Source organism: Pungitius pungitius, chromosome 6 (genome assembly GCF_949316345.1).
Source record: "Pungitius pungitius chromosome 6, fPunPun2.1, whole genome shotgun sequence".
Classification (NCBI taxonomy): domain Eukaryota; kingdom Metazoa; phylum Chordata; class Actinopteri; order Perciformes; family Gasterosteidae; genus Pungitius; species Pungitius pungitius.
The window spans coordinates 21,277,392-21,304,256 of record NC_084905.1 but is presented as its reverse complement, the minus strand read 5'-3'; the positions used below and the strand labels follow the sequence as shown (position 1 = coordinate 21,304,256).

The 26,865-nt window shown below is 49.3% G+C and overlaps 2 protein-coding genes across 6 annotated transcripts in view; one reads left to right on the top strand and one right to left on the bottom strand.

Moving 5' to 3' along the window:
* The window catches only part of cttnbp2 (cortactin binding protein 2), a 35,854-nt gene extending 28,419 nt beyond the window's left edge, over nt 1-7,435 (top strand). Inside the window, exons 9-23 of one of the 5 annotated variants that reach the window (XM_037452522.2) lie at nt 97-214; nt 1,457-1,732; nt 2,425-2,520; nt 3,070-3,149; nt 3,627-3,713; nt 4,113-4,212; nt 4,351-4,500; nt 4,632-4,804; nt 4,890-5,068; nt 5,158-5,387; nt 5,483-5,668; nt 5,815-5,869; nt 5,950-6,049; nt 6,159-6,255; nt 6,384-7,435. In XM_037452522.2, coding sequence (XP_037308419.2) covers nt 97-214; nt 1,457-1,732; nt 2,425-2,520; nt 3,070-3,149; nt 3,627-3,713; nt 4,113-4,212; nt 4,351-4,500; nt 4,632-4,804; nt 4,890-5,068; nt 5,158-5,387; nt 5,483-5,668; nt 5,815-5,869; nt 5,950-6,049; nt 6,159-6,255; nt 6,384-6,619 — 2,163 coding nt within the window. In that variant the 3' untranslated portion in view covers nt 6,620-7,435. Of the gene's footprint in view, nt 1-96; nt 215-1,456; nt 1,733-2,424; nt 2,521-3,069; nt 3,150-3,626; nt 3,714-4,112; nt 4,213-4,350; nt 4,501-4,631; nt 4,805-4,889; nt 5,069-5,157; nt 5,388-5,482; nt 5,669-5,755; nt 5,870-5,949; nt 6,112-6,158; nt 6,256-6,383 lie in introns of those variants that run through there. The other 4 variants (XM_037452521.2, XR_005114330.2, XR_009956620.1 and 1 more) reach the window with 4 other exon arrangements.
* Nucleotides 7,436-7,510: 75 nt separating this feature from the next.
* On the bottom strand, nt 7,511-26,375 carry cftr (CF transmembrane conductance regulator). Its single transcript, XM_037452524.2, has 27 exons — nt 26,282-26,375; nt 25,154-25,264; nt 23,673-23,784; nt 23,136-23,351; nt 22,739-22,828; nt 21,506-21,669; nt 21,227-21,352; nt 20,858-21,104; nt 20,682-20,774; nt 19,510-19,686; nt 19,237-19,428; nt 17,116-17,210; nt 16,441-16,527; nt 15,411-16,188; nt 14,912-15,040; nt 14,798-14,835; nt 14,350-14,636; nt 14,122-14,201; nt 13,690-13,840; nt 11,882-12,109; nt 11,297-11,397; nt 10,978-11,211; nt 10,614-10,769; nt 10,323-10,412; nt 10,026-10,198; nt 9,541-9,646; nt 7,511-9,097 (listed from the first exon to the last, which is right to left on the bottom strand). Exons 1-27 carry the CDS (start codon nt 26,332-26,334, stop codon nt 8,882-8,884), a joined length of 4,530 nt encoding a protein of 1,509 aa, XP_037308421.2. The 5' UTR covers nt 26,335-26,375; the 3' UTR covers nt 7,511-8,881.
* Between the last annotated feature and the right edge of the window lie 490 nt (nt 26,376-26,865).

Here is a 26,865-nt window from a genome sequence, read left to right as displayed (position 1 = left end):
GGGTCTGACATGAGGACAGATGACGATCACCACGCCGAGCTCTGCTTTTATATAGTGCTTCTCTTTCTGCGGTGCTGTGTGTGTGTGTGTGTGTAGGAGTGTCTGGAGGAGCTGTGCATCCACAGTGAACAGGACATCGAGAGGAGAGATAAGTGTAATCGCACTATTCATGACGTGGCCACCGATGACTGCAAAGATCTCCTTGAAAACCTCGGTGAGTGGTGTGTGTGTGTGTGTGTGTGTGTGTGTGTTGAATTGACATATATTCCCTTTTTTAAAGGTTGCAAAGGAAGAGATGTTCTGTAAAGGGATCAAGATCAATACGTTTAAGATTTAAATGTATTTGCTCATTTTATGGAATAATATTTTTTGATGAAATTTCAGAATTTTCATCAAATTTTAAGCTTTTATTTGGTTGTCTTTTTTCCGAGAACAAAATGCCCCTCTTCTTAAAAAATAAATGTGACCTAACATATAACTTTACAAATTTTCCAACTTAATATTTTAATTACATTTTTTCCCCATTTTCAGCCTAATATTTTTTTTCTATTTTTATTTCTTGACCCAACATATTTTTTTCCAAAATATTTTTCAATTTTCGTTTTTTTCAAAAAAGTTCTTACCTATTTTTTAAAAACTTTTTTGACCTAACATATTTTTTTCGATTTTTCAACCCAAGTTTTTTTTTTTGCAAAATATATTTCAAGGTAATAACCAATTTAAACCTTTTTACATGACATTTTCTGATCTAATATTTTTATACGTTTAAGATTTAAATGTATTTGCTCATTTTATGGAATACATATTTTTTGATGAAATTTCAGAATTTTCATCAAATTTTAAGCTTTTATTTGGTTTTATTGGGGTATTTTGGTTGAGAACAAAATGCCCCTCTTCTTAAAAAATAAATGTGACCTAACATATAACTTTACAAATTTTCCAACTTAATATTTTAATTACATTTATTCCCCATTTTCATTTCAATATTTTTTTTTCTATTTTGATTTTTTTGACCCAACATATTATTTTCCAAATGGTTTTTTTTAATGGTTTTTTTTTTTGCAAAATATATTTCAAGGTAATAACCAATTTAAACCTTTAAAAAAAATTTACATGACATTTTCTGATCTAATATATTTTTTGTTTTTTTCAAAACTTTTTCAACTCAATATTGTTTTACTTTTTTTCCAACCAAATGTTTTTAGACTTTTTTTTCAATTTTTTTTTTCAAACTGACAGATTTTGCCCTAATATATATATTTTTTCCATCAAACTGACGGACCTGTCTTTTTTTTTTCATAACTTTTTTTTTCCATAATATTTTTCAATGTAATATTTGCTTTCATTAAATTTGAGTATTTTTTGACCTAATGTATTTTCACTTCTTTTTCAAACCATTTTTATATATATATTTTTGACATATACATTTGATGGCTCTCGTCCTGCTCTCCTCCAGACTCGTACCGTGTCCTGGTGCGTCTCCAGTGCTCCGGTGGAGGAGCCGCGGGCTCCATGTGTCCCGGGGAGGCCCCGGAGGAGGAGGAGGCCCGCTCGGTGCTGGGCCGGGTCTCCGTGGACCGCTCCACCCGCTGGTGTCAGCTGGGCTCCGCCCTCGGCCACGCCTTCACCTCCTACCTCCACGCCGTCTGTGGGGGATCTCAGGCGGCCCGGGAGGAGGCGCAGCGGGCTCCGCTGGGCCTCAGCGCCGCCAGCATCGCCTCCATACTCGTAGGTGTGTTCCTCTGTATAACTCCTCCCTTCTCCTCCTACAGCCTGCTCCCTTCCTTCCTTTTCATCACACCTTTCCCCCTCTTCCCTTCCTCTCCTCATCTTCGTCTCTTTCCAACTTGAGCGATTGTGTTTGTTCTGTCTCCCTCGCGCTCTCATCACGTTAACTGTCATCTCCACACGACACGGAGCTAGACGCGTGTGTTAGTGTGTGTGGTTTGTATGATGATGATGATGATGATGATGAGCAGCAGAGGAGGGATGCATAATGGATGAGGTGGGAAGGAGGGGGCGGGGGGGAGAGATGCCAATTTAACAGAGAATGTGTCTCCGATGTCAAACTGCCGACACGCTTTGGTGTCTTTGTCTGTGTGTGGGTCTCATTTATCCTGTGTGTGTGTGTGTCTCATTTATCCTGTGTGTGTGTGTGTCTCATTTATCCTGTGTGTGTGTGTCTGTCTGTGTGTGTGTGTTTGTTCCTTTTGAGAGATCTGGCTTCTGAGACACCGATTTCAGACTGAATTCAGAATGAATCGAGTATCGATGTTCAAACAATAATGAAACGCCTGTATTTTCTGCATCCTACTTCACAGTGGGAGGCCGTCTCGCTCGTCACGGTGTAAAGATGTGAAGCCTCGTAGGAGGTGTTTCTCGTGGTGTGTGTGTGTGTGACCACGACTCTGCTTCTCCCCCCAGGAGACACCGAGTGGTCCCCCGGTCAGGAGCTGCCTTCGTCCCCCTGGGACCTGGTCCGAAGGCCCCTCGGCCAGAGCATCACCGTCCGCCTCAAAGGTACCAACCCCACGAGGAGAGCGTCAATCAGCTGATCTGAAACCAGGGGGCGGAGCTATAAGCTGCTGGATAAATAATCCAGCCCCCTTTATTTTAACAAACCCACGTACATTTAAACTCAAGAATGCAACGGCACGTTGAGCCTGAACCTGCTGCAGAGCTCCAGAAGATGTTTCGTGTGTGACGGGATGGAATCATTTTAGCTTCCTTTAGACGACGTAGAAACAAACTTCTTTTTTCTCCTTCATCCAGGAAACGAGGGGATTTAAATTGATTTAACTGTGAGTCACGGTGCATCAAAAAATAAAAGATCTAAAAGCGAGGCGCAGTGGGCGGGATTTGAAAAGAATGCCAGAAGAAAGCGTTAAAAATGGCCGCGAACAGTTTGACGTTTTAGATCTAAAGATTGAAACTTAACTCTCACACGTCGTCTCGAGCTGAAATCGACGCTCGGAACCTCAAGGGCACCTCGGCCGAGTGATGTCACCGTGGACACCAGAGCGGGTCTTTATCGTGTGTGTGTGTGTGTGTGTGTGTGTGTTCCGACAGGTCTGTCTGAGTCGTGTCTCGATGAGTTGGCTCTTGAACACCTCCTCCCGCTGCCGCTGCTGCACAACTACGTCCGCCTGGTACACACACACACACACACACACACACACACACACACACACACACACACACACACACACACACACAGAACAAAAGGAGCTCTGAAGGATTTGAGGGGATTAGATGAGTAAGACGTCAAAAAATGGAGGGGGGTGTTTACTGCAGCAGGGAGAGAACGGAGTGACGGGGGCTGAGAGGAAAGTGAGGGCCCCCGCTGGCCGGGGGGGGGGGGGGGTTCAGGAGGCAACAATTAGTCAGAATAAACTAATAGATTTCATAGTCAGCAGCTCGTTCGTCACAGGATTCATCTTTTAGTTTCTTTTTTTCTGTGGTCACAATAAATAATCCCATCCGGGGACAGATTGGTAATAAATAAATGAATCCTTTAGTTTATTGGGACAATTGACTTCATTTGGAAAACATGAATGGAGTGAAGGCGTCTTGATGGATTCTATCGAGTAATGTGGACCTTCTCCCCCCCCCCCTCCCCCCTCCAGGTGGAACAGTACGGGAACCTGATCTTTCACGGGCTCGAGGGCAGCTGTCAGGGACCCGTCGCCAGCCTGGTGGCTCGCTGCATCAAGGTGCCCCAGAAGCTTCAGTCCTAATAAGTCAGTGTCTCCGAGGCTTCTCCAATCACAGCAGTGATCCGCTCTACTGTTGCCATGGTGATCGCATCACATGGACCTTTTTTATTGTTCCTTAGCAGCACATGAATCCGGTGAAAAGAAGGAATGTTCCATTTTTCTATAACGTAGTCTAGATTCACTTCTTCACTCTGCGGGTCATCTGCCCCCCCCCCCCCCCCCCCCCACCTTCAGGCCCACACTCACGTTCATTATATTATGAAATGTTTCCCCTTTGATCGGAGAATCCCTCTCAGCTCATTGAAATTCTCCCGGCCCAAAGTGGTAGTAGATGTTCTGTTTCCATGACAACGCGCTGCCTTCTAACCCCTCCCTCCCGCTCCCTCTCTGCACCAGGCCAAGCAGGAGATGGGGGGGCTCGCCTGTGACGTGGTGCGGGTGGAGGTGGAGGAGAGCCTGACCAGAGAGCAGCTGCTGGAGGCTTTCATCACATGTGGTAGGGACAAATCTCCATCAGCACCTCCCTGACACGAGGAGAGGAGGAGGAGTCTGTTGCCGTGGCGATGGAGGTGCCTCGTGGATCCTTCAGGGACTCGTCTCTGAGTAGTTGGTTGTCTGCTGGTGTCCGTCTCAGGTTTCCTGGTGCCGGCGGGGGCCACTGGTCCCTGTGTGGTGGTGCTGCTGGAGGGGCTGGAGAAGGCCTCGTCCCTAACGGGCCTGCTGGGAGACCTCTGCCACGGTCTGGACGACCGGAGCTCCGCCTCCCCGCTGGTCCTCAGCACCGGTACGGACGCTGATGAAGCCATTTCAACATTTAAAAATATGGATGCAAACATGTGATGAGTGGTGAGATTTTTGATCATCATGGAACGACTATCAAAATGTCTTAAAATGATTCCCCCCCCCCCCCGACAGGTCCCCACCGCTTCGGTGAAGGCAGCTTCCTGATTGCGACGCTGTCCAAGCCCCGCCTGCAGGGATCGGAGCTCCGCCTCCAGCAGCATTTCCGCTGGGTGACGCTGCGCTGGGATCAGGAGCCGCTGCACGGCCTTCTGGGAAGGCACCTGCGCAGGAAGCTGCTTCACAAGGTCAGCGGGGGGCACAGTGGTTTGAAAACAATATGATATAATAATGAAAAAACCTAAGGTCCCAACCCCCCCCCCCCCCCTCCAGATGGGGACCGGAGTCTGGTCACCGGAGGGCGCCACAGAGCGCTGCGCCTCGTGGGTGAGCCTCGTCTGGCAGCAGCTCAACGCCTGTCTGTCCCGCCTGGGGACCCACGAGGCGCTGCTGGGCCCCCAGCTCTTCCTGTCCTGCCCCGTCGCCCCCGACAACGCCCATGCGGTCGTGAGGTGCGCTTTGTGAAACGGCAAATTTGCACGTTGCCCCTCCCCCCGAGCGCCGCGTCTCCGTGTGACGCCCTCTCGTTGTCTCTGGTCAGGTGGCTCGCTCGGCTGTGGAACGCCGCGGTCGTCCCCCGCGTGGAGGCAGCCGTCATCTCGCGGGTGACGTCCAGGCGCTGCCCCGCCCCCCCCTCCTCCTCTGCCCTGTCGCGTCGATCGTCTCCTAGCAACCGCGGCCTGAGTGCCGGACAGCAGGCCGTGGTGAAGGCCGCCCTCAGCATCCTGGTCAACAAGGCCGTCCTGCAGGGCTGTCCTCTGCCTCGCCGCGGTGCGTGTTCGCCCTCGACCTCGATGGGGGGGGGGGGGGGGGGGGGGGGGGACCTCTGCACCGGCCCGAGCTCACTTTCCTTTCTTCTCCCGCAGAGATTGACAGGTACCTGCTGGAGTTTCGGGGCGGGACCTTCCCCCTGTCGGCCATCGGCTGCTACAAAGGAAGCGGGGGAGGCAGGAAGGGGCGGGACGGCGGCAGGTTGAGGCGGTCCAACACCAGTCCTCGCAAGAAGGGGGGCGGCGCCTTGAGCTGGAGCTCCGGGGGCTCCTTCAGAGAAGGTAAGACGGCCTGGATGGAGCACTTCATCGTCACGTGTGATGATAATCAGACAAAGCAAAGTGGATCTGAGGGTGCAGTGTCAGCAGGATCCACCGGGGGGCGATCTCACATACTACATCATAATGAGCGGCACACCTGTCTGCAGGTTCTCTGTCCACCACTGACGTCAGCTTCATCGCCATCGGCGACGGCCCCCACAGGTTCGTGTTCCCGTTGACCGTTGTTAGCGTGATCGTTGGCGTGTTGCGTGAGGCTGAGCTGAGTGTCGCTGCCCCCCCAGGGAGGCGGCGGGTCTGACGGCGTTCTCTGATGACGAGACGGATTTAATCCGAGAGCTGATGACGCTTTGCTCCAGCAGGTCGGAGCCGGACATCAGCCAGGTAACGACTGCTCAGGTGAAACATCACGACCTCCTCGCCAAAACCACCAGACATTAGGTCACATGTGGAGGTAAACTCCCCACCCTCGCCCTCCTGCGTCCTCCCACAGATCTCTCGGGCCAAAGACGACTTGATCCTGTTCTCCGGCGAGGCGCCCCCCCCCCGCGGCCGGGCGGGACCCCCCCTGCCGGCAGCGGCCGCAGACGGTGAGAGGCGGGGAATGATTGACAGCTCGGCATCAGCTCGTGGATTTAAATCCTCGACTCTAATAGGAAGCTTGATTTTTAAAGAGGACAAAAGCAGGACGTGTCTCCGTGTCTCTGCGTCCCTTTAGACGTCCGACCGGCGCGTCAAGTCGCATCTCCCCGTCCCGAGCAGCAGGGGGCAGCAGCCTGGAGCCTCCACCCGCAGCAGCAGGAACACCACCAACGGCAGGACCCAAAGCAGCCAATCACACGAGGACATCTGGATCCTCCACAGAGACCTGCAGCAGCGCAGCAAGCAGACCCCCCCTCCCCCCTGACCCCCCCCCCCCCCCCCCCCTCACATAACGTACCCGACGACCTTTGACTTTTGGTATCTGTACTCGTTATCCGTACTCGTTACACTGTACTACAGTTGTGTACTTGGGGACCATAGTTTTCTTCTCTCACAGTATTTGAAGTATTTGGTGAGACTTTTAAACGGTTACTTTACTGTTGCCTTATTCCAGTGTAACAACCTGCTCGTTGTGTGTAGAGGAGACAAAGTATTTAGCTGGAGGAAGCCGGTACTCGTGTGTACTCGTGTGTACTCGGAGTGAAGTACTGTGGTAGAAGGTCATCGAAGAGCAACTGGAGACGTCACCTTTTTTTTTTTAGTGAAAAGTGTTTTTGGATCAAAGAAAGAAACGAGCAGGTTTTTAATTATTTTGAGATATTCAAGTGTTTAATCTTTAAATAGCTACAAGGTTGGTTTAAATGCCGATGAATTGAATCAGGGTTTTACCAAATATATTTGTAAATAAGAACTCGTAGGTTTAAATCTCTATGGATTGGTGTACGTGGTGTGACGCTTGTACAGTGACGAACGACGTGTACAAAGTGTTGGTTCTGAAGCGTCACTTGTTTCAGAGTGACGGGCCGAGGCAATAAGTGAAGAGTCCGATCAGCTGTAAGCCATAAGAACCCCCCCCCCCCCCCCCCCCCCCCCCGCACCGTGTTTGATTTGCTTCCCATCCACACTGTGCTCTCTTATCTTTGAGGACGGATAATGTTTATATATAAATACATCTATACATATGTACAGGAGAGATTTTAGTCCACCTATGATTTTTAATCGCTGTTTGAAGTTTAAAGAAACGTCTTTTCAAGCACAACATTAAAATGTCACTGTTGAAAATCCCCATCGGACGTCTGTTTCTTCTTCATTGTTTTAATAAAACCCAGAACTTGATGTTCTTTTGTGTAAATGAGTCACGGATCGGATCTTAAATGTTTGAAGTGGGTTTGCAACATTTTGTACATTTCAGGAAGCAGACTTGCATTTACTTAATGAATCCTAAATATAGAAAGTTTCATTTTGTGGGTAAAGAAATGTAATATTTAATAAATATATTAGAATACAGCTTATAATCTGTGTTGTGACTTTGTTTTAAAAGATTTTGTAGGTTTACATCAAACGACACAAAAACGACAACTTACTCAAAATCTTTATAGTTTTACTGTAAATATAAGTGATCCAACAAAACCCATTTCTACATGTTTCTGGACATCTGGGTCCGGTTCCTATGAGCAACAAACAGGTTCTTAATTTACTCTGTAAAAAAAGTTCACTTGTGAAGGCCTTGTGGTACCTTTTGATCTTCTTAAACTATTACACCGTTTTATGAGAAAGCAAAAATAGAACTACAGTATTTATAATTTCAGGCAGTTGTACAGCTTTGAAAAAATATATATTTCAAATAGAAAATGTACTTTTTTTTCCTCGATACTTCATCAAGTAACAGGCAGAAGAATTAAAGGTGAAAGAAAAAAGTGATGTCACTCAAGAAGGTCGTTGCCTCTAAAGTGCAAACAGATTGTCATTGTCACATAGACTTCTATGGCACCAGTGGAGTCGCCCCCTGGTGGCCACTAGAGGGAAGTAGAGTCATTGTCACATAGACTTCTATGGCACCAGTGGAGTCGCCCCCTGGTGGCCACTAGAGGGAAGTAGAGTCATTGTCACATAGACTTCTATGGCACCAGAGGAGAACCTGCTACTCACGTCCTCATAGCACCTGACGAGCTCATAGTCCCACTTATTGATCCTACAGGAGAGAAACGCGGTGCATTCAGGGAGTCTCCTACTGCTGGTGATGCATTCATGCTCCGCCTTCAGTCCAAAGATACTGAAGAAGCATCAGGTTGCTCAGAACAAAAGCATTTTCTTATAAAGTAAAAGACCCTTCATTCCGACCAAGAAAAAGCTGATAAAAAACATCACAATTCCTGCTTTTTCAAAGCAAACGATTTCTGGAGTAAGAATAAACAACAACAACAACAACGACGACCTGCGAGGCCCTTTCTGAGTCGAGGGGAGAGTTATTACCGTGTTTGTCTCAGCGTCACGTCGGACACAAACACTTCTGTCACACACTTCTTTTTCCCCAATCAAATGAGCCTGAATTCACTGTCAATGAATGTGTGTGTGTGTGTGTGTGTGTGTGTGTGGATCAAATCAGTTTAAGTCCTAATGATTCCGTGCAAATTGAGCTCTTTCTGTTTGATGAAATAATGTCAGGGAGGGTTTCAGTGTCTCACAGAGACGCTGTGTGTGTGTGTGTGTGTGTGTGTGTGTGTGTGTGGCCAGTTAGAGGCGCGTGTCGTGGACCTCGTCCTCGGCCTCCTCCGGCAGCGAGGAGATCTTGGCGGTCTGCGGCGGCGCCCTCTTGCTGGAGTTGAGGCGGTGGAGCGGTGGGAAGAGGCGGAGCCTGTCGGCGGGGCTCATGGCCTGTTTTAGGTGACTCGTCTCGTTCAGCAGCTTCTGGATGGAGTCGTAGCTCTTCATGGAGCTGCCCTCGATCATCTGGAGGAGAGGAGGAGGCTTCGTTCACATCAAACACCCAGCTGGTGTGTGTGTGTGTGTGTGTGTGTGTGTGTGCGTGTTTTTCACTAAAGAAAAGCAGCAGAGTTGCGACGCTCGTTTAACTTATTAAAAAAACACTAATTGTATCACTTTAATTGTCATAATGGCTCTTATTTGTAAAGTTGTAAATCGGCTTCTTTAATGAAATTGCACTTTGTTGTTCTTTAGAGAATCTTATAGTTTAAATGCTCTTAAAGTCGCTTTGGACAAAAGCATCAGATAAATGTCATGTGATGTAACGTGGAATAAAGAAGTATAAAAAGCATTCATGAGGTTCATAAAAAGGAAGTTGCACATATTTTGATCAGTCTGAAAACAGACTTTATGTCATGTTTATTTATTCTATTTACTGTTGTAATCTTTGATTGATGCACATCTCTCACCAGGAAGGACTGACACTCCAGCAGCGGCTCCACCCGGTGCTCCGACAGGATGACGGTGCAGCCCGAGAACGCGTGCTTCAGCGTCTTCCTCAGGACCTGCAGGGTTCTGCTCTCACACACACACGCACACGCACGCACACACACGCACGCACACGTCATCATCAAAGGCCGTCTCTCTCCACTGCTAACACACATCAGCTTTATGCTCATTATATGCTTAATTTACTTTTGTGCGCGCACACACACACACACATTACTGTAAGCACTCACAGATTGTCCCCAGATGCAGGGACAGATGGGTATCGGTTCTTATTAGATTGAAAGCTTCTAAACTTTCCATCAAAGTCCCCAAAAATATCAAAGAGAAGATGACACATTTGAAGGGTTCATAATGATAATGATTCATTAGAATTCTAATAATATACACACACACAGACACACACTCACACTCACACAGACACACACGGACACACACAGGGACTGACATGGGGTCCAGGTAGGCCGAGGGCTCGTCCAGCAGCAGGATCCGGGCCTTGCTGAGGATCGATCGGGCGAGACACAGCAGCTGCTTGTGTCCGTTGCTCAGAACGTTGCCTCCGTCCTCCAGCTGGAAGTCCAACTTGTCTGGGAACTGTTCTATCACCGACCTCAAGCCCACCTGGGACACACGGGACAGAGAGGACAGAGGTCACTTCAGAGGACAGAGGTCACTTCAGAGGACAGAGGTCACTTCAGAGGACAGGATTGTAGATGGAAGGAGGTCTTCCCCTGAAGCGTCTCACCTCCTCAGCGACCCTCCACAGCTCCTCGTCGCTGTGTCCTTCGTGCGGGTCCAGGTTCATCCGGAAGGTTCCGGTCAGAATAAAAACTCTCTGTTGAGAAATCAATGATGAAACATTTTGTATAAAATATAAAAATACACACAGAATTATTTATCACAATCGAAAAGATGCTGATGAAAAATGACGTATTTTGTAGCTTTGCTTCAAAAATATGAAATTTAAAAAAGAACTTCAAAATGCCTTTGCATGATTATTTTTCCATGGCGTGGAGGCGTGTTGATGCTGGCGTACCTGCGGCACCACGCCGAAGGCCTTCCTCCACGTGTGCAGGGGGACGGAGCTCCAGGAGACGCCGTCGATGGAGATGTCCCCGTCGGTGGAGGCGAGGCGCAGCAGAGCGGAGAGCAGGGTGCTCTTCCCCGAGCCGGTCCGACCCAGCAGGCCCACCTGCACGCACACAAAGGAGGCCTTTAACGCGCCGCACAGACACACACACAACCCCCCCCCAACCCCCCCCCCCCCCCGCTGTGAGGAAACGCTTCTACGGACCTCCAGTGTCTGTGACATCACTCTCATGTCGTGTCTCTCATTCCAATCAGAGCTACGATGTTCTACAAATCCAATAAGGCAGAGCCCCTCCCTGATTGACACTCACGCTGTGCCCCCCCTCCACGGAGAAGGAGACGTCGCTGAGCACCGAGCGCCCGGCCTCCGTGTACTTGACGGTGAGGCCCTGCACGTCCATGTGGCCGCGGTTGGGCCAGCAGCCGCGGGCGTGGGGGTTGTCGATGACGAGGTCCGGCGCCCCTTTGCCGCCGGACCTCGTCTCCGGCAGCGGCTCCTCCGCCGGCAGGTCGATGAACTTGAACACGCGGTCCACGGAGCGCATCTGCACACACCGCCACAAACATGTGAGCCACACGCACAGCAGGACAGTGTGTGTGTGTGTGTGTGTGTGTGTGTGAACCACGTACCAGCCCGTCCACTGTGATGCTGGTGATGACGGCCCATTGGAATGTCCCCAGGATGAGCATGGCCAGGGCCACGATGATGCCCACCTCCCCTGGTTTGTCCTCTGCACACACACACACACACACACACACACAGGTCACCGATACTGACCAATCAGAGCAGCTCTCTCTGATGTCGGGGCAGCTGTGTGTGTGTGGGGGGGGGGGGGGTCACAGCTTCTCGCCGTATTGGAAATAATGAGCTGTGAAATGAGCCTTGAACGTTCTCTCAGCATAAACACGGGGCCATGACGCAGCGCACACACACACACACACACTTCCTTCTGTACATGACATTTTATCCTTTTGCATTCCAGCGCCTCTGATCAGCTGTCACGGGCTGCTGGGGTCCTGATACCGGAGCCTGCACCCTGTGACGCGGAGATAAGACCCGGAGGAAATAACAACACGCTGTTTACTCACTAACCGACGGACCCGACTCACCACATGTCCATGAGCTTCATGAGCAACAAACCGCCGCCAACGCCGCTGTCTGTGTTTCAGCTGCAAACCTGAACTCAAACCCCCATCGCCCCAAACGCCACTCACGGTTGGTTCCCACGGCGATGAAGGCGGCGGCCGTGAAGAAGAGGACGAAGATCATGTCGCAGCGGAAGAGGAACCAGCGCAGCGTGGACAGGTAGTTGAACCACGTGGCCGTGTGCGTGTTCAGCGCCTTGTGGAACAGCGTCTCGAAGTAGGTCTGCCGGCCGAAGGCCCGGATGGTCCAAAGGCCCTTCAGCGAGATGATGAGGTGGGAGAAGATGGGGCTGCGAGCTGCAGGGGTGGGGGGGGGGCTCAGCGTCACATTTCACACATCTCAGTGGTACGAGTCACATGTCTCCTCCTCGCGATCATCTCTAGATTCACTACCATTATTTTGGTGAAACACATAAAACAAACGTCTCCAGAAAGCCTTTGAGTGAGTGACATAGTGACTCGTCTTGTGTCATGTGACGGAGCGCTGCATCAGGATGGGGTCGCAGGAAATCCCCGCGCGGCTCGTCTCCGTGACAGGAAAAGACCTCGCCGGCATCACCCCGAAAAAACGCACATTCACCGGCAGGGCGGTCCAAAGAAAACACACACATGCTGCTTCTCCCCGAGGCGCTTTCTCCACCTCCAGGTCTGCACGACTCCACCCTTCACCTTCACCTTCAGGCTCCACTCGCGCCGGCTAAAGTCATCCAAAGGCTTTATTGTCTTATTATGTGTTTATTAATGGTGATCAATGGATGTGTATGTAATAATGCTCTTATTGCATGTGTATGTAATAATGCTCTTATTGCATGTGTATGTAATAATGCTCTTATTGCAGGTGTATGTAATAACGCTTGTATTACATGTGTATGTAATAATGCTCTTATTGCAGGTGTATGTAATAACGCTTGTATTACACGTGTATGTAATAATGCTCTTATTGCATGTGTATGTAATAATGCTCTTATTGCAGGTGTATGTAATAACGCTTGTATTACATGTGTATGTAATAATGCTCTTATTGCAGGTGTATGTAATAACGCTTGTATTACACGTGTATGTAATAACGCTTGTATTACATGTGTATGTAATAATGCTCTTATTGCAGGTGTATGTAATAACGCTTGTATTACAAGTGTATGTAATAATGCTCTTATTGCAGGTGTATGTAATAATGCTCTTATTGCATGTGTATGTAATAACGCTTGTATTACACGTGTATGTAATAATGCTCTTTTTGCTCTGCCCTACTTCACAACGCCACCTTCGTCTTCATTGTAAAATCAATGGCTTCTTGCACAACTCGGGAAAAGCGTTTAGTGGTTAAAAAGATTAAATACCCAAAAACAGCGAGCTAAGAGGCGTAAAAACACAAAGTGAAGCGTGTGAAATGTGTGAAAGCTTTTCGAATCGTTAACTCGAGGAAAGCGCTTGTTTTATTCGCCCTGCCTCCCTTCCTCTGACTGCCCATCCATCCTCTTCATCAACCCTTCCTCTGTCATGTTTTTGTTCTTCAGGGTGACCTTTGGCCCCGGGCCTCTCACCCCCCCACTGCCGCTTCCTCTGCTCACTCTATCGGTTTTTCCTATTATGTTTTCACTTTTACTCTTTCTGAATATTTGCCACCTCTTCGTCATTTCAAGAGCCATCGACACTCCTGATGTTTTCCTCATGTGGTGTTTTATCCACATGGATTTCATAGCGTCAGAAAAAAAATAAGCATTTTAATTTCTGTATTTAAAAGAGTAAAAATAAGCCCACATGCAATAATAATTTTAGGCTTAAAACAAATAAAGACATCAAATGTATCAGTCAATTGCTGCTATATGTTCTGTCTCTTTCTTCATGAGATTAATAGACGCCGTGTCAGCGCTCACCTTCAGCCTCCAGCAGCTTGAGCTGTTGTCCAGTTCGTAAGAAGTACTTTCTGAGGATGACGAAGACGACGGCCAGCGGGATGGCGGCGATGAAGATGTAGGGCCGGATGATGGACACGGTGAAGATGGCGCCCGTTACGATCAACGTGAGCTGGTGAGAAAGAAGAAGATGAGATGAAGGACAAGAAGTGATTCTCACTAAAAGAAAAGGTCAAATCAATTTGTTTTTTTTCTTGTTTCATTGATTGGGGGGATTTTTAAGGATTATAGTTCATGAGCAGATTAGTAACCGATGATTTATATTTAACGTGGGAATGAAAGGCAGAGATGTAGAGAAAGAATGTCAAGGAAAGGGAACAATAGTTTGATTTGATTTTAAACTAGTGTGATTTTATTTGTTTCATTCTCATCATTAATCAAAGATGTAATCACCTGAATGAGGTCAAAGAGCACCAGCGGCAGCATGTCGTCTATGGTGGCCATGTCCTTGGTGAACCTGTTCATGATGCGCCCTGAAAGAGGCAAACAGGAAGCTCAAAATGAACCAAATCATCTGGGTTTTTTAGAACCTCAACCCGTCTAAACAGATCCTGAAAGTCGTATTTTTTGAATGAACTTTGAAGCAATCTGAAAGAAGAGGAGGTAAGCGGTGAAGGTCACCCGTCTTCATGGTGTTGAGCACCCCCATGGGGGCCCTGAGCACAGCGCTGAGCATCTGCTCGTGCAGCCTCTTGGACACGGTGAGCAGCGTGTGCACCAGCGGGAGGCCCCTGAAGAAGCCCAGCGCCAGCACGCTCTCCGACGTGGCCACGTAGATGTAGATGATGTAGTAGGCGCTGGTCGGCGTGACGATGATCCCCGGGCGGAGGGGCGGCGACGAGGAGTTGGGGTTCTGCGTGTCGATGAAGTTGGGCGACGACGGGTTGACTTCGTTCCTCCAGACCTCGCTGGGTGGAAAGCGAGCAAAAGGAGAAGAATTTGCATATTTGTACACAATGAAAATGTTTCTTTAACAGTTTATTTGCCCCTGAATGTTTTTGTTCAAATCTACATTTGACAGAGTTTAGTACCTGGGTTTGTGTTAAGGAGCATGAAGCTAAACACTTACTCAGTGATGAGGAAAATGCCAATGACTGAACCAGCGACCTAATGATGGAAACAAAAAAAAGAATAAATGTGACCTCACAGCAAGATAAAAATGACTCGTGAACGGAGATTTTACCTCAACGAAGAAGACGAGAAGAATGAAGATTAAGACGTAGACTAAGCTCCTGTTGGTGGTGATGTAGCGCAGGTATGTGCTCCATGAGGTAGTTTCAAAGATGTTCTCACGTTCGTCTGCGAAGCATTGCTGCGAACAAACGGATCAGAACTTCAAACTTCTCACCTCGAATTTACTACAAGGAACTTTTATTTTGGGTGGTTTGTGCTGCCTCCAGTGGCCAAAAGCAGCAGTGAGCCGGAGAGACTCGTTAACTGGTCCTGGTTCCCCCCTCCTTCCCTCCAGTGGGTCCAGTAATGAGTGCTGGTGGAGGCCAACCGCCATGATGTCATCTGATCTTCTCAAAACCGGACGGGGCTAAAAGCTAAAAGCTGCAGCCTACCTTCTGGCCGGTGTCACATGGAGGATCAGTGCTTCTTCTGGACGGTTACCAGTAAACTACATCCTGTACGTTCATGCAAACCCGAGAACGATTCTACTGGAAGAAACAGAACTCTACCTCCATGTCGGCCTCGTCCACGTCCTCGCTGATGTCATAGACGCTGTCCTTGGACAGGCGGCGGGCGTAGATGTCCAGCTCGGACACCAGGTCGCACTGCGGCGTGAGGGACAGCTTCTTCCTGAAGGACGACTGGATCTGCTCCCGGCGCTCCTGGCCCGGAGTCTTGGTGATGAACGCCAGGACCGACTGGCGCCGCTGGCCGTTGAGGTGCTGCAGCCCATTGTGGTACAGGTTCCCCCTGGGCAGCACCTCCTCCACCTGGTCGTCCTCGGGCACCACCGAGAACTTCCGCTCGGAGAGCTCCTGGACGCCGTCCTCGATGGCGGCGGACTGGGGGGCGCCGGCGCTCTGCTGGGCGCCCCCGATGAAGGAGAACTTGCGCGCGGCCGCCAGCGGGCTGAGGATCAGCGACTGCTTGCGTTTCTCCGGGTGGCCGTCGCCTCCGGCGAGGCCCTGGGGGCCGGGAGGCGGCTGCTGGCGGAAGGACTGGCGCACGGCGTCCGGGCCCCGCAGGCCGGCGCCCTCGTCCACGGACACCCGGCGCAGCGTCTCGGTGAGGATGGAGCTGCGGCGCTCGGCGTTGAAGTTGTCGTAGGTCTCCATGCCGAGGAGCAGCGAGCTGAAGTCGGGCCGCTTGGCCTGCAGCTCCGAGAAGGTTCCGTAGAAGAAGCAGTCGCCGTTGTGCAGCAGGAGGATCCGGTCGGCTCGCTTCAGGTGCTCCAGCTTGCTGGTGACCACGATGCGCGCCTTGGACGCCATTAGCTTACAGACGCACCTGGGAAGAAAAAGGTTTAGAGGTCAGAGGGACATTTGTGTGACCTTTAAGGCGCCGCCGTTCGTTCAGGCTCCGCCTACAAAGCCGAGATGCTTTTCTCTCTCTGAAAGGCCGCCACATTTCATCAAAGCATAATTGTCTCCCTCGTAGCGCTCCGCCGTCGACCCGAGGCAACCAGAGACGACCTTGAACTCAAGCCCCCCCCTCTCCCCCCCTCCCCCCCCATGAAAGACTCTCTGTTGGGAAACACACTTCTCAAAGATCTCCTTCTCCGTCACGATGTCCAGGTGGGTGAAGGGTGCATCCAGCAGGTAGAGGTCTGCATCTTTGTACACGGCCCTGGGGGAGAACAACAAGGATGTTATTAAAGCGCGGGGGGGGGGGGGGGGGTTGTGTGAGGTCACGTGTGTTACCACTACTGTACGTCAGCTCAACTGAATGCTATTTTTAGGACATCTGGTCTCTGGACCCGGTCTCCTTGCACCTGGCGTGATTGTGGGCGGGGCTTACTGGGATTGACCAGAGAGGTGTGTCTTCAGGTCACTTCCCCTCATTCCAAACATGGAAACTTTCTTCTCTCGGTTACAAACACCTCCGTCCACAAACTGGTGACCACGTCCACTTATTATTTACAGTCTGTGGTTCCTCCGTCATCTACTGTTAATAGTCCCTCGTACACCCCCCCCCCCCCCCTTCTAACCAATAAATAATGCAGGGCGCTGTGAGAGCGTCTGACCGCAGGTTGTAAAGGAGCAACAAACAGGAAGCATCGACATCAATAAAAACAATGCTGCATTTGGGTCCACTGTGAGGATGATTCACAATTATTTCCATTTTTTATAAAAACATGAAGTTCCCACATTAGTATCTGAATACTAGTGATGTCGATTGATTGATTGATCATGAGTCAGGTGGGACAGGAAGTACCTGGCCAGGCCGAGGCGAGCCCGCTGACCCCCGCTGAGGGTCACCCCCCCCTCCAGGAGAAGCGTTTTGTCTTTGTCGGGCAGCAGCCCGAAGTCCTGCAGAGGAAAAACAGGGGGGGGTCAGTGGGTCAAATCCAGAAAAGCACGTGAACGCTGTGGAACCTCAGCAGGAGGGCCGGCGCCACGTGGAGCCACTTAAAGGGCCGGCGTGCGTTTCACGCCACAAACTATTCATTTTATCTCCTTTATTTCATGAACTGAGGGATTTGAAAATGTTGAGCTGCACAAAAAAGTGTGAGTGCTTATTTTAATTTATCCTAAATTCACCATTTCATAATAAACCCATTTGCATATCTTTTAGATGCTTGTTAGATAAAAAATATAATAATAATAAAATAATGAAGTGGTTAAGTTTCACGGTGATGATTCGTGACTTTGACCTGAAATAAATAAATAAATGTCACACACGCTGCGTTTAATGGATGGAAAACACCGACGGGGATGAAGTCACAGCACGAGTGTTTCACCGTTAACAAAACAAAGCACGTCCTACCTGTTTTAACCACAACGTCCGGGGTCCTGAGAGGGGGGGGGCGCATGGGGGGGGGGTGGGGGGGTCCAAGTTAACAGTTTGTAAGGAACAAGGCAGCACAGTTAAAGAGAGAAACATGTGGGTCACTGTGAACAAACGAGCTGGAGGCAGAAGATACGTTTTAACGACGGGGGGAGACCACCCAGGGCCGTCTGTCTGGGGCTTTGAGAGAGGGGGGGGGCAACAGTAGCCCCCCCAAAACGCCTGGTTCTGGTTCTGGGCTTTGATTTCCCGCCTCTTCACAGAGATTTAGAGAGAGATAAATCGCTGACAATCGTTACCCGTGGAGGGCAAAATGGATTCTTTTTGTTTGAACAGTACACGGGGGGCGGGGGGGGGGTGGGGGGGGGGGGTCAGTGTGGCCCGCCGCCTTCGTTTGCTGTGACAACACAAGTTTGTTGTTGTCTAAACTCCAGTCAGTGGCACCTTGCACTGGTTTTAGTGTAAATAATGACGTGTGAGCATCAACTTTGTGTTCAAACAGGTCGCAACAAACATTTTAAAAGGTTTTGATAGTTTCACAAACTATCAAAACCTTTTAAAAGGTTTTTAAAAAAATGGAAGAAAAAAAATGGGGTTTTGAATTCAAATTCTAGTTATTAGTGCCTGTTTTTAAAAATAATTTCAGACCTTTATATCCTTCATATGTGTGAGAGTTTGTTTCCTCTAATGGTTTCGTCCCGTGTAGCAAACGTCCGTCAATGGGAACCAACGAGCTCGTGTCTCATGGCGTGAGATTTCCATGGCAACAGAGGAGACATTATTCTGTTGAGGCGGCCTGTCACTCCACACTGAGGCTTATGAGCCTGACTGTGTGTGTGTGTGTGTGTGTGTCTCTGAGGGACATAATTTGTGTAAATGTGGAGCGAAACCCGATCCCTCTGGAAGCCTCGCGGAGGCCCCGAACTGAGCGGAGAGCATCAAACCCGATGAAAAGAGGAGCGACTCAACGGAAAACTGCCAAAAAGCGACATTTTCAGAGCCGTGTGTGACTGAGTGAGTTAAAGTGACTCAAACCTTCACGTCAGAGGCTTCAATTAAACGTCAGACTTAAATCAGAGCAGCGTTACCCGCCATCTTTGGAGTCATTTCACAAGCTGCCGTTTATTTCGTTTCAATCAGACTCTGCTGCGTTTCGTCAGGTTTTTTTTTTCCCACAAAGAAGACAAAGCTAAAAAAAACAAACTTGATTAAGTTAGTGGAGGAGGAGGGAGGAGCAGGGATTGAAACTGAACCCGACCCGGAGCGGCCCGGGGAGGCGTGCTTAGTATCTCCCTGTCGCATTAAACACATTCCCAACCGCATTGTTCCTTTATTTGTTTTGCTTGTGGTGTTCAGAACGCGGCGTCCGTCTCCTCGGACATGCTCCAAAGACTCGTGTTTTCACCAAAGCATGCGTGTTGATATTCAGAAATCGGGGTGAAACAGCCGAGCTGCTTTATGATGCGAGAAATGATCAACAGCCCGCATTGTGTGTCGCGCTGGGCCACGCCACGAGCTGCGGAGAAGCAGGGGGGGGGGTGAAGGTACCTCCTCCAGCTGGCAGGCCTTGATGACGGAGGTGTAGCGGAACTCGTCGTAGGTCAGGCCGAACAGGATGTTGTCCCGGATGGTCCCCGGCATGATCCAGGAGGTCTGCGGCGAGAAGGAGATGCGCCCGCTGTGTCTGATCTTCCCCTCCGACGGCACCAACTCTCCGAGGATCATCATGAGCAGGGAACTCTGGGTGGGGGGGAGAAGGTGATTCTTCTTAACCAGACATTCTCCACGAGCGCCACTTGTTTTGTCTTTTCTTTGACCTACTTTCCCCGAGCCTGTGGAGCCGGCCACCGCCAGCATCTTGCCCTTCTCCAGGTAGAGGCTGATGTTCTTGAGGACGGGCGTGACGTAGAGGTTGGTGAAGAAGAGGCCCGCGTCGCCGCTCAGGTGTCCGTTGGCCTTGTTCTCCTGCTTGATCTTCTCAAAGAGCTCACCGATGCCCTGCAGGGGGGGGGGGGGGGGGGGGGGGGAGGGTTAGGTCAAGTTAAGGAGTCAAGAGCCCTTCGCCTGCTTCCCTTTTCACGTAGGAGGTTGAATGTGAGGTCAGACGTTTTGAGCCATTTGACTCTACTTCTCTCTTGATTTATTCCCTGAGTAAACATTGTAAACATGAGTTTATGGTCTACGATGCTGTGCTATTCCGTGGTCCACATGATTGCTTTGGTACCTCGCTCTGCTCTTACTGCTGCTGTGCCATTTATTGTGAGAAACCAGAGATTCTCCAAAGACAAGAGAAGACTCCCCAAAGTCTCACAATGAGACGTGAACATTAACGGGCAACAAAAAGGAAAGAAAGAAAGAAAGAAAGAAAGAAGGGGGAGCCGTGCTCGACTGTTTAATCATTGAGCCCCCGGGACGTTTTATGGGTCACTGTTCCTCTCGTCCAGCTTGTGGAGGTGCGATTCCCATCTTGAAGAAAGGCAACACCCCCCCCCCCCCCCCCCCCCTCCATTCATCGCAGAGTGGCACATTCCCGGAAGGGGAGAAGGGAATTAGGTGATGGACACCTACTTAGTGTTCCCAGCAAGAGGCAAAGTGTGCTGACGACACCGGGGTAATTAATTATGCAAAGTGATGGGGGGGATGTTGGTTTTCTCACGGTGTCGGATGGTCAATGAATCACAGCTGCTGGGACCAGCTTTACAGCCTGCGCCTATAGATAAGACCATCAGTGAAGGATTAACTGTTACACCTGTAATTCACATCCTAACTTCTGTCTCACGGTAAAAAACTTTGGTTTACACCAAAACCTAAATCGACAGTTTGAGAGACAGATAATTCTATTCTTCTTACAACAATATTTTATAAAATAATAAAACATTTTGATATACAACACTTAATATATAATACTAGGATCGTTTCTCTTTGATTTGTGGGGTAGCCCCCCCTACCCCCCCCCCCTCAAGTTCTCCTTTTACACGTCGATGCAAACGAACCTCGTCCCAGGATGCAGAGACGTTGACCAGCTCCAGGTCGGAGGTGGTCAGGTTGTACTCCAGAACTCTGTACTCCTCCGTCATCAAGAACTCCTGGAGGAGCAGGAAGAAAACACAAATGTCACTGGAGCACGTTTCAGACATTCGACCCCAGCAGAATCCTTCCCTGAACCCACCTCGATCTTCTTGACCAGCGCCAGCGTGTCGTACCACATCTGGATGGAACCCGGCAGCTGGCGGGTCAGCGTCATGCGCAGCACCATGCAGTAGGAGGCGGTGGTGAAGATGCGGCGCAGGATGATGCCCTTGCTGATGGCGTGCGGCACGATGGCGGACACGATGACCAAGATGGCGGAGAAGAAGTAGGAGGCGCTGTAGAAGTAACGCAGCGAGCCGATCTTCCTCGTCAGCGTCATCTCCTCCCTGAGGAGAAAAGATGAAATCATCAACATCGCGTCTCTACAGAGATCCAGATCCCCTTTTTATTTTAACGTAAAAGAATTGTTCCTCTGCTTCAACGCCGGAGTCCAAACGGAGGGACTCACTGCCTGATGTTCTTGATGATGGTCTCCATCACCTCCTCCCAGCCGTACGCCTTCACAGAGTGGATGTTCTCCATGATCTCCGAGGTGAGAGCCAGGCGGCGGCTGATCATGCCTCCTCGCTTTGCGCTGTTCACACGAGACACGACATCCCACATCACAAGGTGCACGAATAGAGTTTTAACATCCTCCTGGACAAGGAGTTAGCAACGATGTGATTAATGTAGACAAAAGGTGCAAAGTATTCGGGGAGTAGAAACACGTAGATGTTCTGGATCTTACCGGTGAGGTCCCATCTTCTGGGAGAGCCAGGCCTGGATGATGCCCAGCAGGGTGAGCGCCGCCAGCGCGCAGAAGCCGTTCACTTCGATCAGCTCCCAGATGAGACCCACGCACAGAATGCACTGCAGGGGGGTGATCCAGATGAAGTGGGCCAGGCCCAGGCTCTGCAACAGGAACACGAGATCAAGAAGACCGCAGTACGACTCCCACTCAGACCAGGGGAATATTTAAATGTCTTATAATGAGGCATTTCATTTAAAACCTGCAGCCAAAGATAAACAGTACAAAGTGGAACCATGTGAGCCTCCAGCACCCCAATGCAACATCTCTCACACATGATGGAAAGAGTGTGTGGAGTCACAAAAGTAACTGAGCTAAAAAGTCCAAATAGACAGAGACAGAGAAAGTGCCCCCCCCCCCCACACACACACACTATTAAACCCCACCAGTCATAAGAGGCAGAGAGCTGTGCATCCGAGCCGAGTGATAATTGTCTCGATGCAGGTTGCAGAGTGTTTACAAATTCAACGCCTCAGTGCGACCTGAGGTAAGAACGAGTTCAGACCCCCCCCACACACACACACACACACACACACACACAAACGCATCCAGAATACTTAAATACAAACTCCTCATTGTGTGTTTGTTTGCAAACGTGTGTGTGTGTGTGTGTGTTGTTCTGGATCTATTGACCTTCTAATTGGTCCTTTGTATGAAGAACACAGAGCTCTGTTTTGGGTAATAAAACTGTATTCACTGAAGTAAGTGAGGGAGTCAAACTACTGTTTCTTTGACTGAAAGAGAAAGAAAATGTCAATTTAAAAACAAAGTTGCATTTTCTGCAAGAAGCTCGACTGAGTATTTCACACACTCTCACTTAGTTGAGGATTCTTTCAGTTCACTTCAATAATCACTTCAAACAGATATTACATAATGTATCACAGACAAAAACATGTCCCAAAACTAACCGGATCCTGTACAATAATGTTGTGTATAAAGAAAATGATTTTAAAATGAATCAAAGAATTTTAAAGTTATTTTTTACTGATATCCTGGCTGTGTTGTTTCTATAGAGGTTTATAATTTAAATCATACTTATTTTACTTATAGTATTTCAGAGAAAAACAAAGCTGCCAAAAGGAATATGAGCAAACCAAAGAAATGTGAGTTCAGAGGATGAAATGAGAGACATTAGTGGCTTATGGGAAAGAAGCACGTGACACGTCAGCTGACCTCATCCAGCTTGTTGAGGTGAGCCGACATCAGACTGACCAGCTGACCGGTGCTGATCTTATCCAAGACTCGGCTGGACAGCTTCAGGGTCTGTTAAGGGGGGTGGGTGTCAGGACACGAGAGAGTGGATCGTTAGAGAGGAAACGTGTGAGGAGCTTTCTAGGAACAAGGTGGGTCCTGCTGTGCAAAAGAACTCCTAAAACACTAAATGGTTTGTTCCTTTCATTCATGTTCAATGACAGAACAAAACTTTTGGGGAACTTGGATTTACTGCCCTTCACGGTAAAGAATACAAATGTACATAATGCATAAAGTACCCAACGGTGTGTGTATACAGAGTTTACACCAACTCTGAGGAACCGGTTCTAAAACCAGCAGACTGTGGTGCCCCCCTTACCTTCTTGTAAATGAGACTGAAGAGGGCGATGCGGATCTGCATGCCCAGGTGGTGCAGGCCGAAGATGGCGGGCTGCAGAAGCAGGAAGCGGGCGGTGAAGAGGAGGCAGAGGCCCAGGGCCAGGAAGTAGCCCTGCTCGCGCTCCGGACCGTGGAACGGGTCGAAGGAGGCGATGATGCGGCCCAGAAGCTGAGGCTGCACCGCCTTGGAGGCCTCCTGCAGCCAGAGGAGAGACCACGACCGGGTTACTCTGAGCTAACTTATGATGCTCTAGTTTGTTACTGGCAAGGAGAAACCACCCCCCCCCCCCCCCGCAGCCCCCCTGCAACACAGCCAATTCCCTAACAGGCATTGAACAGATCATAAGCATAATGATCAGTGATTGGCTGGAGATGGGAGCAGTATGTTGTCAATCAGGTTTTTGGAGGTGAGGTGAGACGACGGTAGCTCGTCTCTCACGGGAAGCTTCAACCAACTCGCCGTCCTGATTCTCAGTTTCCTTCTGCTTCAGAGGTGATGACTTCCTCTCAGACTCACCCCGAGGTAGAGGAGGACGCCGAAGAAGGCGAAGGGGCCGAGGAAGCAGCGGGCCAGCGCGTTCATCAGCCGCGGCTTCTTCTTGTCCGACACCACCTCTCTGTCCCATTCTCTGCGGGGAGGAACAGCTCGGTTAGACGGGGGGAATGAACCCTTCCCCCCCCCACCACCACCGGGGGCCAGTAGTACTACAAACTACTACAAACCGTCTGTGCTTCATTACACCGAGCGGAAATTCATTCAAAGACAACAGTAGAATGACATTTGAAGATCCAAAAGCTGATGCTCGTCTCTGAAAGGTGCGATTAGGTTGTAAAGTAAGGAGCCACATTGTTATCTGAGGGAGGTTTACAGGGAGGAGACCTGGCCGACCGGCGCAGACGGTGAGTGATGATGGGAGAAGAAGAAGTGAGGAGAAAGGACGAGGGAGGAGGGAAGAGGGAGGGTGGACAAAGTGTTTCTCTGCTGAAGGATCGCACAAAAACACCTCTTTAAAACTTTGCCACAAGTTCTCACTTAGTTAAATGAATTTGAATGAATGAATTTTTGTGATTCAAAGATAGTGATTCAAAGATATTACTGATTTTTCTCCTGACAGTGAAATCTGGGTCCGACCATCGGACGCAGCGTAAAAAACGCAATTCTCATCTGTGTAGCGTTGAACTGCAGATGTCAGGTGTTTATTTGACCAACATTATCCCCACAGACACGTTCACACGGCTACGTTGTTCTCCTTCACATCTTCACATACATGTAGCTGAGCCGAGCTGAACCGAGCTGTAAAGTTCACATTCCCAGAAGCTTTTGACCAGAGTGAAGAAAGCAGAACGCTGCTCCTTCGTCACCCGGCGGGCGGCGGGCTCTCTCTCAAAGGTCGTCTCTCCGACCCCCGGGTTCATTAAGCGGCTTGTTGGCAGCGCCCCGGTAACCAAAGGGCAGAGGCCCACGAGGGACACCGCTGTCCTCGGCTTAATCTTCTTCTTTCTTTTGTTTTACATCCCATTTTCTTGTGTCTGGTGAGAAGATGCTTTGGCCGTGACTGGACTCACTTACAGGAAGAGAAAGGAGAGGAGATGTAACCTTGTGCTGGTCTGCAGAGCACACAGCCCATATTTTAACTCCAGTCCAAGCACAGCTACTGTAAACAGGTAAAAGGACACCTGGGAAAAACACAGGGGCCTTCTTCTTCTACGTCGTCCATTGGTAGAATTTCTTCACCACCACTTTGATCCTTGACGTGTTACATGTTTGATTTTTTTCCACCGTTTGTGGACGTTTTTGTATCCATGTACAGTGTTAAATAATGAAGTTACAAAAAGCTCAAGAGTTAAGTGGTCCAGTTAAGAAACAAGTCAAAGTTTAGCATTTCATCACGGTCACGACCATACGAGACACCTGTCATGATCAAAGTTTCTCCCATCATCTCCAATCTCTCTGTGAGCCAACACTGGAGTCACGTAAACAACTCAAGCTGCACAAACCTCTCGAGTCTCTCGGAGAGGTTGTCTGCCAGATCGAAGGAAGGAGCCTTGTACACATCCGTCAGCTCCAACTTCTTCCTGAAGCCCTTCCTCAGCAGCGGCGTCGTCCACCTGCACCGGGAGGACACGTCAGGTGTTTGAAGTGAGAAAGAAAAGAACAGCGTGAAGAGAAGACGACGTCAAGATGTGTTTGCCTTCATAAGAACGATGTCACAAAGGGCCTTAGCTGCCTGAACCAGGCAGAAGAAAAGAAGGAACAGATCATCAATCCGGATGAACAAAGGTTATCATTTAAAAAGAAATCATGCCATGAACAACAGGAAAGAGTTACAACACGTGCAATATAAATGATTCAGTGAAAAGAATTAGGATGGAAACATTACGGCTGCACTCACAGGGGCAGTCAGAACATTAATGATAATAATGGGACACTGTGTACAGTCGGTCAAACACTTTGAGATTAGTTGGAGCCGTTTGAGAGCTTTCATGGGAGTCGGTGTTGGAACAGAAGTAAACCGCTGAGGTTTCACACCGCCACTAATGACAGGGAAGCAAGATCAAATCAGATGTTTGCCTGCCGTCCTGTGACTGAACTGTACTTTTACATCATTCTGCGGGACCTCTCATCAGTGAGCAGAGCTCGTGTCACTGCGCTCCCAACACGGCAGCATACCGAGACACGTGATATAAAAAAGTTCATGGTCGAATAGCACTTCAATCCAAAGGGATTTTTAATTACCGTTAATAACTACTTTTTAATAAATATGGCACAAATATGAGGAGAGCTAGTGTTGCGCGGTCCTAAACCACCATTTGCGCATTTTACGCACGGATCAAACTGTCTCCATCCCGCCTGCACTCAGAGTGACGCATATTGTTGTTTATCTCATTCTGGAAACACAAGTGCACATGAAGACAGTACGTGACATCACTTCATAACCCCGCTTGGGTTCTGTGTGTGCGGTGTTTCACCTGCCTCCATGCGGCGATTAATACAACAACAACAAAAAGTTTTCACAATCGGCTGCGTCTTAAATAAATCGCCGTCAAAAGCTCAGATCGTGTGAATTACCAAGAGAAGCGTTCTCACGAACACTGAGAAACAATTAAGGACAGAACGCGTCTTACCAGAAGAAATATCTGGAGAGGAAGTTGGCATCTTCCACCGGTGACTTCTGCATCCTAAGAGCGCCGCCAGTTTGGTTCTGTGCACCTGAGTCCGTCTCCTCACATTTGTGTTGCCCCCCCACCACCCCACCCCACCTGCCCCCCACGCAAGTGGATCTGTTCCCACAGTTGTTGTTTTTTGAATACTCAAATTAAATCCTCCAGTAAATACGATGTCACCTTTCGCTTAACTTCTTCCCCTCCCCCAGAACTAAAAAACAGTGATTGCCGTCCTGCTGTGCGTCTTTCAGTGGATCCGCTATGTCTCTCTATGTCTCTCGGTCGGTCTCTCTCTCTGCTCCGGTGTGACAGCGGAGGGGACAGTCCCATCCTTTATGGGCTCTCCAAAAAAAAAAGAAAAAAAAAAAAGAAACGCGGGAGACGCATGCGTCATTTCCACGCTGCCGAGCCTCGGGTCGCGTGTTGTGGCAACAAGGTGGTGGTGGTGTGCTGTGTGTGTGTGTGTGTGGGGGGGGGGGGGGGGGGGGGGGGTGCCAGACACTTTCAGACATTGATCCGTAGACCATCAATGGGAGACCAGAGGC